We start from the raw sequence: 13,252 nt of genomic DNA on the forward strand, positions 1-13,252 counted from the left end.
GGGGCTGAAGGAATATTATGAGCAACGATGAAACTTGTAACTCATGAGATGGTTCAAAATCATTGCGCAATTGTACAATTAATTGCAGGTCATTAATACATGCCGTATCCCGGCAAGCTAATCTCACCAGAAAACTTAATTTCTACCAGCACCGGTAATCAGATTTACAAACGAAAAAAATTACCATCATCAAACTAAACATCATTGCTAATATGAGGGGGGCTGATTTTATTTGCTCCTCGTTATGTCTTGCACAGCAGCCTTATTAATACCCATATCCTGTAACAACAGGGCGAGAAAACAGAGACTTGGTTAGGCAAGTCACTAGAGAAACAAAGCACTTAACAGTGGAAGAACAACACCCGCAGCAGAATTCCACTTAGTTTCATCGTTCAGAAGAACAAACCTGAGTTGTCCATGGGGTTGCCAGCAGGCACTGATTCGGGCTCCTTAATCTCAACAACTACACAATCTGACATCAAGAAAGTCTTTGCTACGGATGATGCATGCTCCAGGCAACATCTGACCACCTGAATGAAGATTTCCGTATTTAGTTTTGAAACAAAATCCCCAAACTAACTAGTTCAACCACTCTGAAAAGGACAGGATTCCCAAATCTTATATTTAAACCCAACTACATCTTATTCTTAAATCCAACCACACAGTTATCAGACCCAACAGAAACTTTTTCCACTGAAAGCAAATCACAAATTGTAACTCCCCGAATTAAATCCACATAGTAACTCACCTTCGTTGGATCGATGATTCCAGCAGCCATCAGATCTTCATAATTTCCAGTTGCAGCATTGTATCCAAACTTAGGATTGTCACTTGCAAGCACCTAAAAGATGAAGCAATTATCTTAGCTGCAGGTAGTCCTGGACCACACACAGTACCATAATTTGACATTGGCAAAGTTACGTACCTTCTCGCTGACCACACTTCCATTAACACCAGCATTCTTGGCTATTAATTTCAAGGGGTAGCTCAGAGCTCTCTTTACAATGTCTGCTCCAACCTGTAATCAAGCAAAAACAATTGAGGCAAAGCACATTTTAAGCAGCTCGGCGACAGCCTTTACATGGAGAAAAAATAGATCACTACTGAGTTCCCACGAGTTCCTCCTTTACAGAACATTCAATGAATTCCTAAAATGTTGGCAAATTACCTTTTCTTCATCATTCTCAAGGCTGTCCTTGATGGCATCCACCTTTGATGCCAGTCTCAGCAGGGTGCATCCACCACCAACCACAATACCTTCCTCAACGGCAGCCTGAAAACCATTGAGATAAAGAATGGTTTGAGTCCAAACAACTTACCTGGAACATAAGAACAATACAGAGGGCGGTGGCATGAGAAAAATTACCTTGGTTGCATTTAGAGCATCTTCAACTCTCAGTTTCTTTTCTTTAAGCTCTGTTTCGGTTTGTGCTCCAACCTTTAGCATTCAAAAAGCACGTCCATTTAAGTGAAGATACAATCTACACTGTTTTGTGTCTCTGTTTTGTGAGTGATAGAAAAATTACCTGTATCACCGCAACACCACCTGACAGTTTTGCAATTCTTTCATTGAGCTTCTCCTTTTCATAGTCTTGTTCAGCAGCCTGCATTTTTATATCTTGCATTTAGCAACAATAAACTACTACTAGAGGGAAAAAATAAAAACAACATCATTTTGTTGGGAGTGAAAGGCAAGGAGAATCGACACCTCAATAAGATTTTTAATCTGTGCAACTCTCTTATTTACTGCTTCTTGGGTGCTTCCATCAGCAACAATGGTGGTTGTATCCTTGGTAAGAACCACTTTAGAAGCATGTCCCAGGACCTCACTGCCTACTTTGTCCAAGGCAAGCCCCACCTCTTCTCTAACAACAGTTCCTGAAAGCCAATGAAAGAAATCTCTCAACATCAACAAAATAAAAATACTAATATCAATGGTGTGCGTTCATATCCACTCCACAGCAAACAAGTAAGGAAGGCATTCATATCCACATTGAGAGAACACGATAGCAGAACACCATGAACAAAAATAAAATCAGATAGAAAGCAAAGAATCCTAAGTAGAACCCTAACCTCCAGTCAGAATAGCAATGTCGTCAAGGTACTGGCTCTTTCGCTCCCCAAAACCAGGAGCTTTGAGGGCAGCAATCTTCAAAGCACCCCTAAGCTTATTGACAACAAGAGTAGCTAAAGCTTCTTGCTCAATGTCTTCAGCAACTATTACAACTGGATATCCACCTTTAATTGCATCTTCCAAAATAGCAATGAGATCTCTAGCATTTGTTATTTTCTTGTCAACAAGAAGCAACTGCACCAAAACAAATGAAATTGTCAACGCAGCAGGAAAAATCAACTGCAAAGGCTCGCTTGACTAGCCGTGACCACATACCTTGCAGTTATCATATTCAACTGCCATTTTTTCACTATCAGTGACGAAGTAAGGTGAGATATAACCACGGTCAAACTGCATTCCCTCAACGACATAGAGACTATTATCAGCGCTTTTTCCCTCTTCAAGAGTCACCACTCCCTTCCTACCAACTTTGCTCATAGCTTCCGCAATCATATTCCCAACTTCATAGTTGTTCCCTGCACTAACAGCGGCCACATCTGCAAGTTCACTGTCTTCAACCTGCAAACCCAAATTATAACCACTCTGTCCTTTCTCTGCGCTTCAATACATATATACAAAGGTCGCAGTTGCATAATGATAATTACCCACAAGCATGGTCTAACCAACTTTACATACCTCTTTTGACATCAATTTAAGTTCATTTACAAGAGCTCTTGAGGTCTTTTCAATGCCTCTAGTGATTAAAACAGGGTTTGCGCCAGCAGCCACAACCTGTAAGAAAAACAACGGGTGAGATTGACACGTTCAACATATCTTCGCAGAATATATTGTATGAACCACCATACCAACCTTGACACCTTCTGCAATAAGGCCCTGTGCAAGAACAACAGATGTTGTGGTCCCATCACCAGCCAAGTCATTTGTCTTGGCAGCAGCTTGTCTCACTAGCTTAGCACCAATGTTCTCAACTGGATCCTCCAATTCAACCTGGAAATTTAAGGTAAAGCATCCTGTTAATAATCGTCATGCCTAGAGAAAGCCACTAAAAGCTCATAAATATTATTTGGAGTAACAAAATAACATATAGGGGAATGCCACATAGATAGATTGCCTCTACTGAATTGGATAGCTACGACTACAATTTCTAGCATGCATCTTGTAGTTGCAAATATTGTTCTGAAAAAATGAGACAAGAGGATAGAAATCTCATGTTCGAGTTATCAAAGAGACAAACAATCAAGATAAAGCATACCTCTTTAGCAACAGTCACACCATCATTGACAATTTTAGGTGAACCGTACTTGCTCTCAAGAACAACATTCCGGCCTTTAGGTCCAAGGGTAACCCCAACTAGATCTGCAAGCTTGTTCACACCAGTCTGCAATAAAGGAACAAATCTGGTAAGCAAAAGGCAGATGAAATCATACAAACACGCTGCAACAAGAGGCAAATACTGAACAAAACCAGTAACCCAAAACTCACTTGCAATTTCCTAATTGCTGACCCGTCCTTGTTGAAATGAAGCTCCTTGGCCGCATTAACCTTGAGAGAACGCAATCTTGGTAGAACTACATTCTGTGGTCTACCAAATCGACTTGCAGAAATGGAAGCAAAAGATGACAACTTGTTTGAAGAAAATGCAAACTTCCTATCCATAGCACGGGCATTAGGAGCAGCCAAGGTTCCAGCTGAGGACATGGCAGTAAACGTTGATGCCATTTTTATTATTTAATACCTGATAACAAAACAAACAAAAGAATGATGAATTTCTAGAAGGATTGTTTTTTCTAAGCTCACATAGGTTTTAATCGTTATACTTTCCAGCTAAAATTCTCTTCCAAGCTAAATTCATTTGACTACAGCAACAAAGTTCCCATGAAGCAATAGAGCTATGTGGTGAACTAGATAACTCACAGAATCACAAATTAAGAACCAAACAACAAAAAGTTCATTTATTCAACTAATTTGAATCACCAACCAATAAGACCTGCAGGAACAGGTGGATTTCTAACGAGATTGCATTACAGTTAGCACGAAACAGCATAATTAAAATAACTCATTTCCCTCCATGAATCAAAACAGCAGGAACTAAGTTTTGATAAGCTACCATGATTGGCATGCAAAAAGAAGAAAAGGAAGATAAGTAGCAGTTTAAAGATTGAAACTTTTATCACACTAAAGGCAGAGGAGACGGGGGAAGAAGAGGAAGAAGAAGAAGAGGGAGCGGGTCAGAGAACTTACAGAGAAGTGGAACGGCCGGTGGTGGTGGAGCAGGGTTTAGGAGAAGGGGGTTTAATGGATAAGAGGCGACGGTGGCTAGGTAAGGGTATGTAGGTTTCTCTTATGGACACTCTCTTTGCACTTCTTCGAGAGCTAAAGAGAAAAGGAGTAGGGTTTTCTCTTTCTTTAAACGATGCAAGGGTGGTCGTATTTGTGATTTCGTCTTGACAGTTCCACCTTCAGCGAATCTAGACCGTTGATTGAAACTTGTTGCCGTTTGATTTGTCGTGCACTAGAACCCTCTAGAACCATTGATATTGTAGAATACAGGTGATTGGAATGAATTTCTATCGTATCCTATCCTATCGTATTATTAAATTCAATTATAGTCTTCGATTCACGTATTTACAAGAGAGCCACCATAAGACCACAAGAATTCATTCAGCCAAGCCCATGAACAACTGGGCTTTAATAGCAATCCTGAACCTACAAGCAGGAAATTATCGTGTGGCCTTGAATACTGTAACTAATTATAAGTTTTCCTCACTCTTGTTACTTCAACAACATCGACCCTTCCTGCCTGCCTGGCTTATTTATTTGTCAAGTTTTCCAGAACCCGGCAAGTTGTCAGGAATCATGGCATATTTACAGCGCTTAATTACATGATCGATCAATGAGCAGCGAAATCAAATGATGGGAGCAGCTAGCTAGCTAGCCAGGGAGCAGTCAACAAGATGAATCAAGTGTGATCTTGATCGTGCGTGCTTGAAGCCGGTTGGTTTCCAAAGAGTTGAGTGTACAAGTTGTACTGGTTTGCAGCTGAGGAAGAAGGAGTCCCTTGTGAGGAAGCAGAAGAAGAATCTTGTGTAGACGAGGCATGGCTGTGTGATCCCTCGTATACTATTCGAAGGTTTTCTGGGTTGGACCATTCTGCTCTCTTCTTCGCCATACAATTTCGCTTCTGGCATCTAAAATAGCCCCTGTAATTAATTAATTAATTAATTAATATAACCATGCATGTCAGTTGTCACTCCTATTATATTCATATATAGAACAATATTCATTTTAATAAGGACATTAATTATATGTATTAACCTCCACAACCACACATACATAATTAGCACTTATTACATACCTAGCTAGCGGATTAATTCTCAATCTCATGCATCTAATTAATTAGCACGTGCAATCAGCTAGCTAGCCAGGCTCCTAATTAATATTTCAGACATTTAATTTCTTCTATATAATTAATATTCATGTTTGCTGATCTATTCATATCAAATTATTCTTCTTCAAAGTACGTAGGCGTAAGTATCATTTGATATATATTTGCTCATATCAAAAGGAATATATAATTGAAAATTAATGCATGAATTGTTACGGGCCAGCTCGTTGATAAAATTCCTGCATCCATCCATCTGATGTGAAATTGAGAACTGCGGGAGGAGGTGATTATTAATTATATATATATGGACAACGTCTGATCATATATAATAGACTAATCAGAGGTTCCCCAGCTTCCCCTTCTAATTTTATTTATTTATATATATATATATATATATATATATATATATATATATATATATATTAATTTGTACAAGGAAATTTATATGTATGTATTTAATCTATACTTACTATTTCAAAATAAAATAATTCAGATATATTAGAATAGAAGGAAAATATCTTTTATATTTTAAAATAACAAAAAATTACTAAAAAATTATTATAGATGTAGATTTATTTCTATCATCAATATATATTCTTTCAGCTCTTTATTCCTTAATTTTAGTATTTGTTTTTTAATTTTAAAATGCTAATCAAATGCAACCTAAATTAACAAGCAGCAGCTGCAACAAGGACGTAGCGAATATAGTTCGGGTTCAAATCTTATATCTTCCACATATAATTTGCCAGGAAGAAACCCCTTGATGTATGATGATCAATATATACACACAAAACTGTACACTGCTATATATATATATATATATATATATATATATATATCACTCGCGCTCGATCGTATGTAGAGAGAAAGATGCAAAACATACAACATGCATAGAGAATTCAACGTATCGATACCTGAATTTTCCAATATTTTTGATGAACTTTTGGCCATATTTCTTCCATTCAAACCCATCTTCTGGCAGCACCAATCTCCGCCTTCCTCGATCTGTATGCTGCTGCTGCTGCTGCTCTTCTTTGTCCTCCTCAGTTTCCCTTGATTAATGATTATACATATATAGAGCATGGAGTGATTTAATTAGTTGCTTTAGTATAAATATATATATTTAGTACTGTTTAGAATTGTTTGCTGTATTCGAATTGCCTATATATATATATATGTATAATTAATACCAACACATACTGGGAAAAGGAGTTTGACAATATAAGATCAATATATATATATATATATATATATATATATATATATATAAGTACTGAAAGCAAAATGGTTATATAATGTTAGCTAAAGAATGAAAAACATTAATCACCGCAGTAGTGAAGAGATCATCTTAATAAAACTGAAAGTGCATTATTGCATATAATAATCATGGTGGGGACGTTGATATCGACGAGCTTGCGACGGCTAGCTGTGTTTACATCATGAGGCTAGATTTCATTTTCGTTTCCCTTTAAAAAATAAATAATTTTTTTGGCACCAGGAAATTGGATTTAATTATATATGCACCAGGAAATCAACACAAACTAATCTTGGGAGAGAAAAAATAATCAAACTGTGTTTTTAGCTCTTAAAGATCTAGATCTATAATATATATATATATATATATATGGATGGAATCCATAAATATAATTAAAAAAACACTAACTTAGCTCTTTCTTCGATAATCAGAAAGATTTTTTCACGGTATTGCTTACAAGTAGTGAGATAAAAGAGTTCTCGAGATCAAATCACGTCCCTAGTACTAATTAATTCAAGAAGAAGAGGAGGAGGAGGAGGAGGAGGAGGAGGAAGAGGAAGAAGAAGAAGAAGAAGAAGAAGAAGAAGAAGAAGAAGACGGAGAAGAGGAAGAAGAAGTCTTGCTTCGAATTTTAAGAGAAACACATACATTGGATGGATGGATGGATGGATCTCATAGTAGCTTTGATAATATATATAATAGAATCTAAGAAGGATGGGAAAAGATCAGAACTTATAAAAACCCTAGCTTGATATATATCCAGAAGCTGCATATATAGAAAGTGCTCATTTAATTTCATGAGCATTTCTCCATCGAAGAGAAGAAAGAGAAGGGATAAAAAGGAATGGAAAGCATAGTAAAAGAACATACATGGAGGTTTCTCTGGTCGGAGAAACTTCACTCATGGTCACTGTTGATTATCCACACCAAGAGAAAAGGGGGTCGGCGAGAAAGTATGTTCAATCTTTTGGTGGAAAATACAAAAGACAAAGAAGGAGTGCAAGCTGATATTTATTATTACTATTATTATTATTGTTATTATTCCTAAGCTTTTATGGGTTTGGCCGCTTCTCTCTCTCTCTCTCTCTCTCTCTCTCTCTCTCTCTCTCTCTCTCTCTATATATATATATATATATATATATATATATATATATTAGTGAAATAACTTGGTCTTGGCTCTACCAAAATCATCCAATAATATTAAGAGAAAAATAAAATAAAATACACAAGCACACACAATAGATTTGCGTAAATATATAAGGTGATATTGCTGAGTTATGAAACCCATTGATTAATTAAAAAAATTTATCAATAAAGTGGTTATAAAAAAATTAGTTAAATTATTAAAATCATATTTTTTTATAAATAAATAAGAAAATATTTTAATTCTTTCATGGAATATTATCGACTCAGTCATGATAGTCTGTAATAAACCCTTATCCGAAGTCTAATGATTTTTTAGAGTATTTGAGATTATGGTGCAAAGTATTTTTTAAAATAATTATTTTATTTAAAAATATATTAAAGTATTTTTTATTTTTTATATTAATACATTGAAATTATTAGAAAACACTAAAAATATTTTAAAAAAATAATTTAAGAATACGTGTAAAAAAGATTGGACAAACAACACCTTCATGCTTGCTTTTTTTCATGAGAGATGACTAAATACTAATTATCAAAGGTCAAGCTTCCCACCGACCGAAATGAGCCTATTAAACTTGATTAGGATATATATATCTATATGTAGTAGCCTATCATGGTAGTGATGGGTATATATATGCACCACTGTCATGGAGAAAATCACTAAATAAATTAAGTCTATTATGATATTTATATATATTAGTTCAAGAAATACAAGGCACGTAAGTATAATAATCCTCCTCATTTTACATCCATGTAATTTAATTTATATGAACTTTAATTTATAAATAATTAATTAATTCATAGATAATGTCACAACTAGATTTATTTAATAATTTGAAGGGTTTTTTTTTAAATGTCATCATCAACCAAAAAAAACATGCAAATATAGCACAACTATGAAAAAGAATTGAGAAATAAAATATTTTTATTAATTGGTCGCTATTCTCAATATGCAACCTGTTAGAATAAAAAATAATTAAAAGATTCTGTTGATGGGATGAACACGATTTATATTATTTTCTTAACAAATTACTTAATAGATTGCACTGTTTTTTTTTAGTTTTTTTATTGGCCATTTTTTTAAAAAAAAAATAAAAAACTTTGTCATGGGCAATGTGTGAATGAGAAAAAAAGAAAGAGAATATAGAGGGTCCACGTGGATGATGCGGACGGGGTTTTTATATGCATGACGTTTACCTAATGGCGTCAACCACTTCCCTTCCCAATTCCCCTCTCCTAACTTCTTTAAACCCTTCCCTTCTTTAGGCATTTTAAAATAGTTTTTTAATTAGAAATATATTAAAATAGTTTTTTTAGTTTTAACCATATTAAAATCGTTAGAGAATATTAAAAAAATATTATTTTAATATATTTTAAAAAAACATTTTTAAAAAAATTAAAAACCAAATACTGTCTCTATAGTCTGATCTAATTACCTTTTCATTTAACACACTTCCTCCTTTTTTTCTGTTCTTACCAAGGCTTTGTTTATTTTTATAGTGCAGTGTGATGCAACTGTATTTTATTTTAATTATAATTTAAAAATATTTAATTAATTAATAAACATTATCGTTTCAAAAAGATCTTATTGAAAACTTTTTTAAGATTTTGGTTTGAAAAAGCTAAAATCTATTTTTTTATCTATTTTTTCAAACTGTAATTACAAAAATTATTACAATGCCTAACATACACTAAAAAATTTAGGTCAAACTTTTGGATGGTGCTGGTGATCAACGAGAGTATATTGAGAAGGTAGTTGCGGTTGTTTTTCAAAGTGTTTTCACTTAAAAATATATTAAAATATTTTTTGTTTTATTTTTAAAAATTATTCTTGATATCAGCGCATCAGTATAATCTGATAAAACAAAAAAAATATTAATTTTAAGTAAAGAAAAAAAATTTAATTTTTTTAAAAGCACATTTAAAACATAAAAATAAACAGAGCCTGACAATGTCCAGTAATTAGAGATAGCTTAGCTAAAGAACATAGGTGACAAATGGAAAGAAAGTCCACTTCACTGTTTGATATCGTGTTTTCACTTGTATTTAAGTGTATTTGTTTTGAAAAAAATATCATATTTAGTATTTTGTTTTTAAGATTTTGATGCGATGTCATAAATAAAAAAAATATAAAAGAAATTATTTTGATATATTTATAAATAAAAAAACATTTGAAAAGTACCATAGACTACTAGATGTACCAAACATACATGTAGTTATCTAAATCAAACTACAAAAAAAATATCAAACTTTTATAGTGTGTTTGGTATTGCGTTTTAAAAGTATTTTTTAAAAAAATTAAAATTTATTTATTTTTATTTACTTTAAATTAATATTTTTTTTATATTTTCAGATCATTTTGTTATGCTAATATCAAAAATAATTTTTAAAAAAATAAAAAAACATTTATTTTAATGTGTTTTTCAATTAAAAACACTTTGAAAAACAACCGCTACCACACTTCCAAACACACTACTGCGTGGTAGTAGCTATATTATATATAACCCTGCTAGTTCACTCTCTTAATTATTTAATTGCATTGTTTAATTATATACGAGATGGCATGCTTGCGCGCTGCCGCGAGTTTATAAAACAAATGTACTTGATAGTGTTATAATTGTAAACCAACGCTGGATAAGTAATAGAAACTAAAGATATGATGGAGCCAATATTTCATAACAAAAAAATATTATGTTGGTGATCAAAAACTTAGAGACTGAATAAAATGATTTGCAGCAATACACGGTGTTTTGCGAGGAAAAATATAGTGTTTTCACCACATGATTTAACTTTTCTATTAATAAAAAGCAAAAATAATTATAAAGCTAAATTCTCTACCAACTCAATATTTTAAAAAAAAAACAACAAAGATAATTTTGCAAGGAAAAAAACCCATGAGGAAAAACATTGTAGCAATTGACAATGTTCTGTAAGGAAAACTACAGTGTTTTCCCAATAAAATCGACAAAGATAATTTTAGAAAAAAATCATAAAAAAACCATTTAGAGAAATATTGTAGCAATTCACAGTGTTTTGTGAGAAAAACTACAACGCTTTCCTCTTATGATTTAGCTTTATTGTAATTATAATTCTTAACCAACTCAATATTAAAAAAAAATCATATGGAAAGCATTGCAACAATTCACAATGTTTTAAATAAAAAAAATTACAAAGCTAAATTATTAATCAACTCAATATTTTTAAAAAAATCGACATGGATAATTTTAAAAAATAACAAAAAAAAACACCTTTGCTTTTTCGAAGAATCCGACCTATCAAGCAAGAAAGAAGCGGTTTTTTCCACGCTGGAAAAAAAAACAGGGAAAAAAACCCATGTTGGAAACACTGTAGCAATTCATAGTATTTTGTGATGACTTCCCCACATGATTTTGTCTTATTTGTAATGACTTGTAATTGTAATCTCAATCAGCTCAATATTAAAAAAATAAAATTAGTAAAGACAATTTTGAAAAAATCATAAGAAAAAAAAACCTTGTGGAGAGACACTATAGCAATCCACAGTGTTTTGTGAGGAAAGTTACATTGTTTTCCCCATATAATTAAGCTTTATTACAAAGTTAAATTCTAACCAGCTCAATATTAAAAAAATAAAATGAACAAAGATAATTTTGAAAAAAAATATTACAAAAAAAATCATGTAAGGAAAAACTGTATCAATCCATTGTGTTTATGAGGAAAGTTATAATGTTTTTCCCACATGATTTAGCCTTACTTGTATTTACTTGTAATTACAAGTCTTAACCAGTATTTAAAAATTAAAATTGACAAAGATAATTTTAGAAAAAAATATAACAAAACATAAAAAAACCATGTGAGAAAAAACACTGTAGCAATCCACAGTAATTTGTGAGGAAAGTTATAGTGTTTTCCTCATATTATAACTATAATCTTTAACCAACTCGATATTAAAAAATAAAATCGAAAAAGATAATTTCAGAGAAAATCATTAAAAAAAACATGCGGAGAAACATCGTAGCAATCAACAATGTTTGAAAGAAAAAAATAAAAAAAATAAAATTCTCAATCAGCTCAATATTAAAAAATAAAATCGATAAATATAATTTTGAAAAATAAAAAAATAAAAAATAAAATAGAAAAACCGTGTGGGAAAACACCGTAGCAATTCATAGTATTTTAAAGGAAAAAAATTACAAAGCAATATTTTTAACTAGTTCAATATTAAAAAAGTAAAATCAACAAAGATAATTTTGGATAAAATAAATGAAAAAAAAGAAAAAAAAGGGAAAGTTGGAAGAAAAAATGAAAAAGTGCAAAAAAAAAAAAAAAAGAATGCACTGTGTATTACTATTGTAATCCACAACGTATTGGGTGTGGATAAACAATAAGGGTGCTTTTACTTCCCGAAAAGTGGTTTTCAGGAAACCACTTTTCAAACTTTAACGTGTTTGTTTGCCATTAGAAAAGTTGGTCAACGAAAAACACTTTTTAGTCAATGAAAAATTTGGCTTGGTTTACATGAAAGTGTTTTTCTTTTTATTTTGGACGGAAAACACTTTCTGAAAGTTGTGAAAAATTTAGAAATGTTATATTATTTACTGATTATATTAAATTTGGTCCTCAAACTTTTAATTGCTATATATATTTTGTTTTGAATATTGTTTTTTCAATTTTATCATTTAGAATTTAATTTTTATATTAACTTTGGTCCTCATTTTTATAATTGTTATTTGCTTTTTTCTTATTATTTTTTAATTGAATTTTTTTATCTATCAAATTTGGTTCTCATTCTTTTGATTGTTATTTATTTTATTTGAAATAATTTATAAAATGGTTATTATTATTATTTGAATTTCTTCATCTTTCAATTTTTTTTTATTTTTAGACTTGATCTTTATTATTTTGATTATTATTTATTTTATTTGTAGTAATTTATAAAATTATATATTTTTTTCAATTTCATTCTCATTCAACATTTTAATTTGTAAGATTTGTTCCATATTAATTTAATAAACTTTTAAAAATAAAATATTAATAAATTATTTTATAGTTTATTTTCTATGATATAATAAAATACTAAAAAATATTTTCCTAATTTATTTTTCATTAATCCGCCACGAAGCTAGCTAGCTAGCTAGCTGCCTGCATCCATAAAATTATCTTAGCACGTCACGTTTCCCAGCAAGCGAACACACATGACATGATGTCTTTTTATTTATTTATTATTATTAAAATGTTTTCGTATACATTTCCAAGGTGGAAATTTCAACTCTGACGGTGGATGAAAGAAGCGAGCGCTCGGGCCCCTCTGGTCTTTCTTCATGGCAATTTCCTCCAGAGAAATGAACAACCACAGCATTGAATATTGAAGAGAGTAGTCGACGTCGTATTCCACAGCAAAATGGAATCCAAC

The 13,252-nt window shown here is 32.0% G+C and overlaps 2 protein-coding genes across 2 annotated transcripts; both read right to left on the bottom strand.

Annotated features, from left to right (window-relative positions):
* Positions 1-49: 49 nt before the first annotated feature.
* On the bottom strand, positions 50-4,473 carry LOC133701365 (chaperonin 60 subunit beta 2, chloroplastic). Its single transcript, XM_062125295.1, has 15 exons — positions 4,316-4,473; positions 3,557-3,809; positions 3,327-3,452; positions 2,924-3,061; positions 2,750-2,845; positions 2,390-2,632; positions 2,074-2,308; positions 1,709-1,878; positions 1,527-1,604; positions 1,367-1,438; positions 1,169-1,273; positions 926-1,018; positions 749-841; positions 407-530; positions 50-279 (listed from the first exon to the last, which is right to left on the bottom strand). Exons 2-15 carry the CDS (start codon positions 3,791-3,793, stop codon positions 266-268), a joined length of 1,824 nt encoding a protein of 607 aa, XP_061981279.1. The 5' UTR covers positions 3,794-3,809; positions 4,316-4,473; the 3' UTR covers positions 50-265.
* Positions 4,311-7,739, bottom strand: LOC133701450 (WRKY transcription factor 44-like). Its single transcript, XM_062125404.1, has 3 exons — positions 7,585-7,739; positions 6,374-6,511; positions 4,311-5,274 (listed from the first exon to the last, which is right to left on the bottom strand). Exons 1-3 carry the CDS (start codon positions 7,617-7,619, stop codon positions 5,034-5,036), a joined length of 414 nt encoding a protein of 137 aa, XP_061981388.1. The 5' UTR covers positions 7,620-7,739; the 3' UTR covers positions 4,311-5,033.
* Positions 7,740-13,252: the final 5,513 nt, after the last annotated feature.

This window comes from Populus nigra, chromosome 1 (genome assembly GCF_951802175.1).
Source record: "Populus nigra chromosome 1, ddPopNigr1.1, whole genome shotgun sequence".
Taxonomy (NCBI): Eukaryota; Viridiplantae; Streptophyta; class Magnoliopsida; order Malpighiales; family Salicaceae; genus Populus; species Populus nigra.

What these genes read in the sequence shown, in the direction of transcription:
- LOC133701365 (XM_062125295.1), bottom strand. Translation starts at nt 3,793, where the DNA reads ATGGCATCAACGTTTACTGCCATGTCCTCAGCTGGAACCTTGGCTGCT. An exon ending in TTAAATTGATGTCAAAAGAG is followed by an intron (nt 2,633 to 2,749) that starts GTATGTAAAGTT and finishes TTGGGTTTGCAG; the next exon opens with GTTGAAGACAGTGAACTTGC. An exon ending in GAAGTGTGGTCAGCGAGAAG is followed by an intron (nt 842 to 925) that starts GTACGTAACTTT and finishes TTCATCTTTTAG; the next exon opens with GTGCTTGCAAGTGACAATCC.
- LOC133701450 (XM_062125404.1), bottom strand. Translation starts at nt 7,619, where the DNA reads ATGAGTGAAGTTTCTCCGACCAGAGAAACCTCCAT. An exon ending in CCGACCAGAGAAACCTCCAT is followed by an intron (nt 6,512 to 7,584) that starts GTATGTTCTTTT and finishes TCATTAATCAAG; the next exon opens with GGAAACTGAGGAGGACAAAG. An exon ending in AAAAATATTGGAAAATTCAG is followed by an intron (nt 5,275 to 6,373) that starts GTATCGATACGT and finishes AATTAATTACAG; the next exon opens with GGGCTATTTTAGATGCCAGA.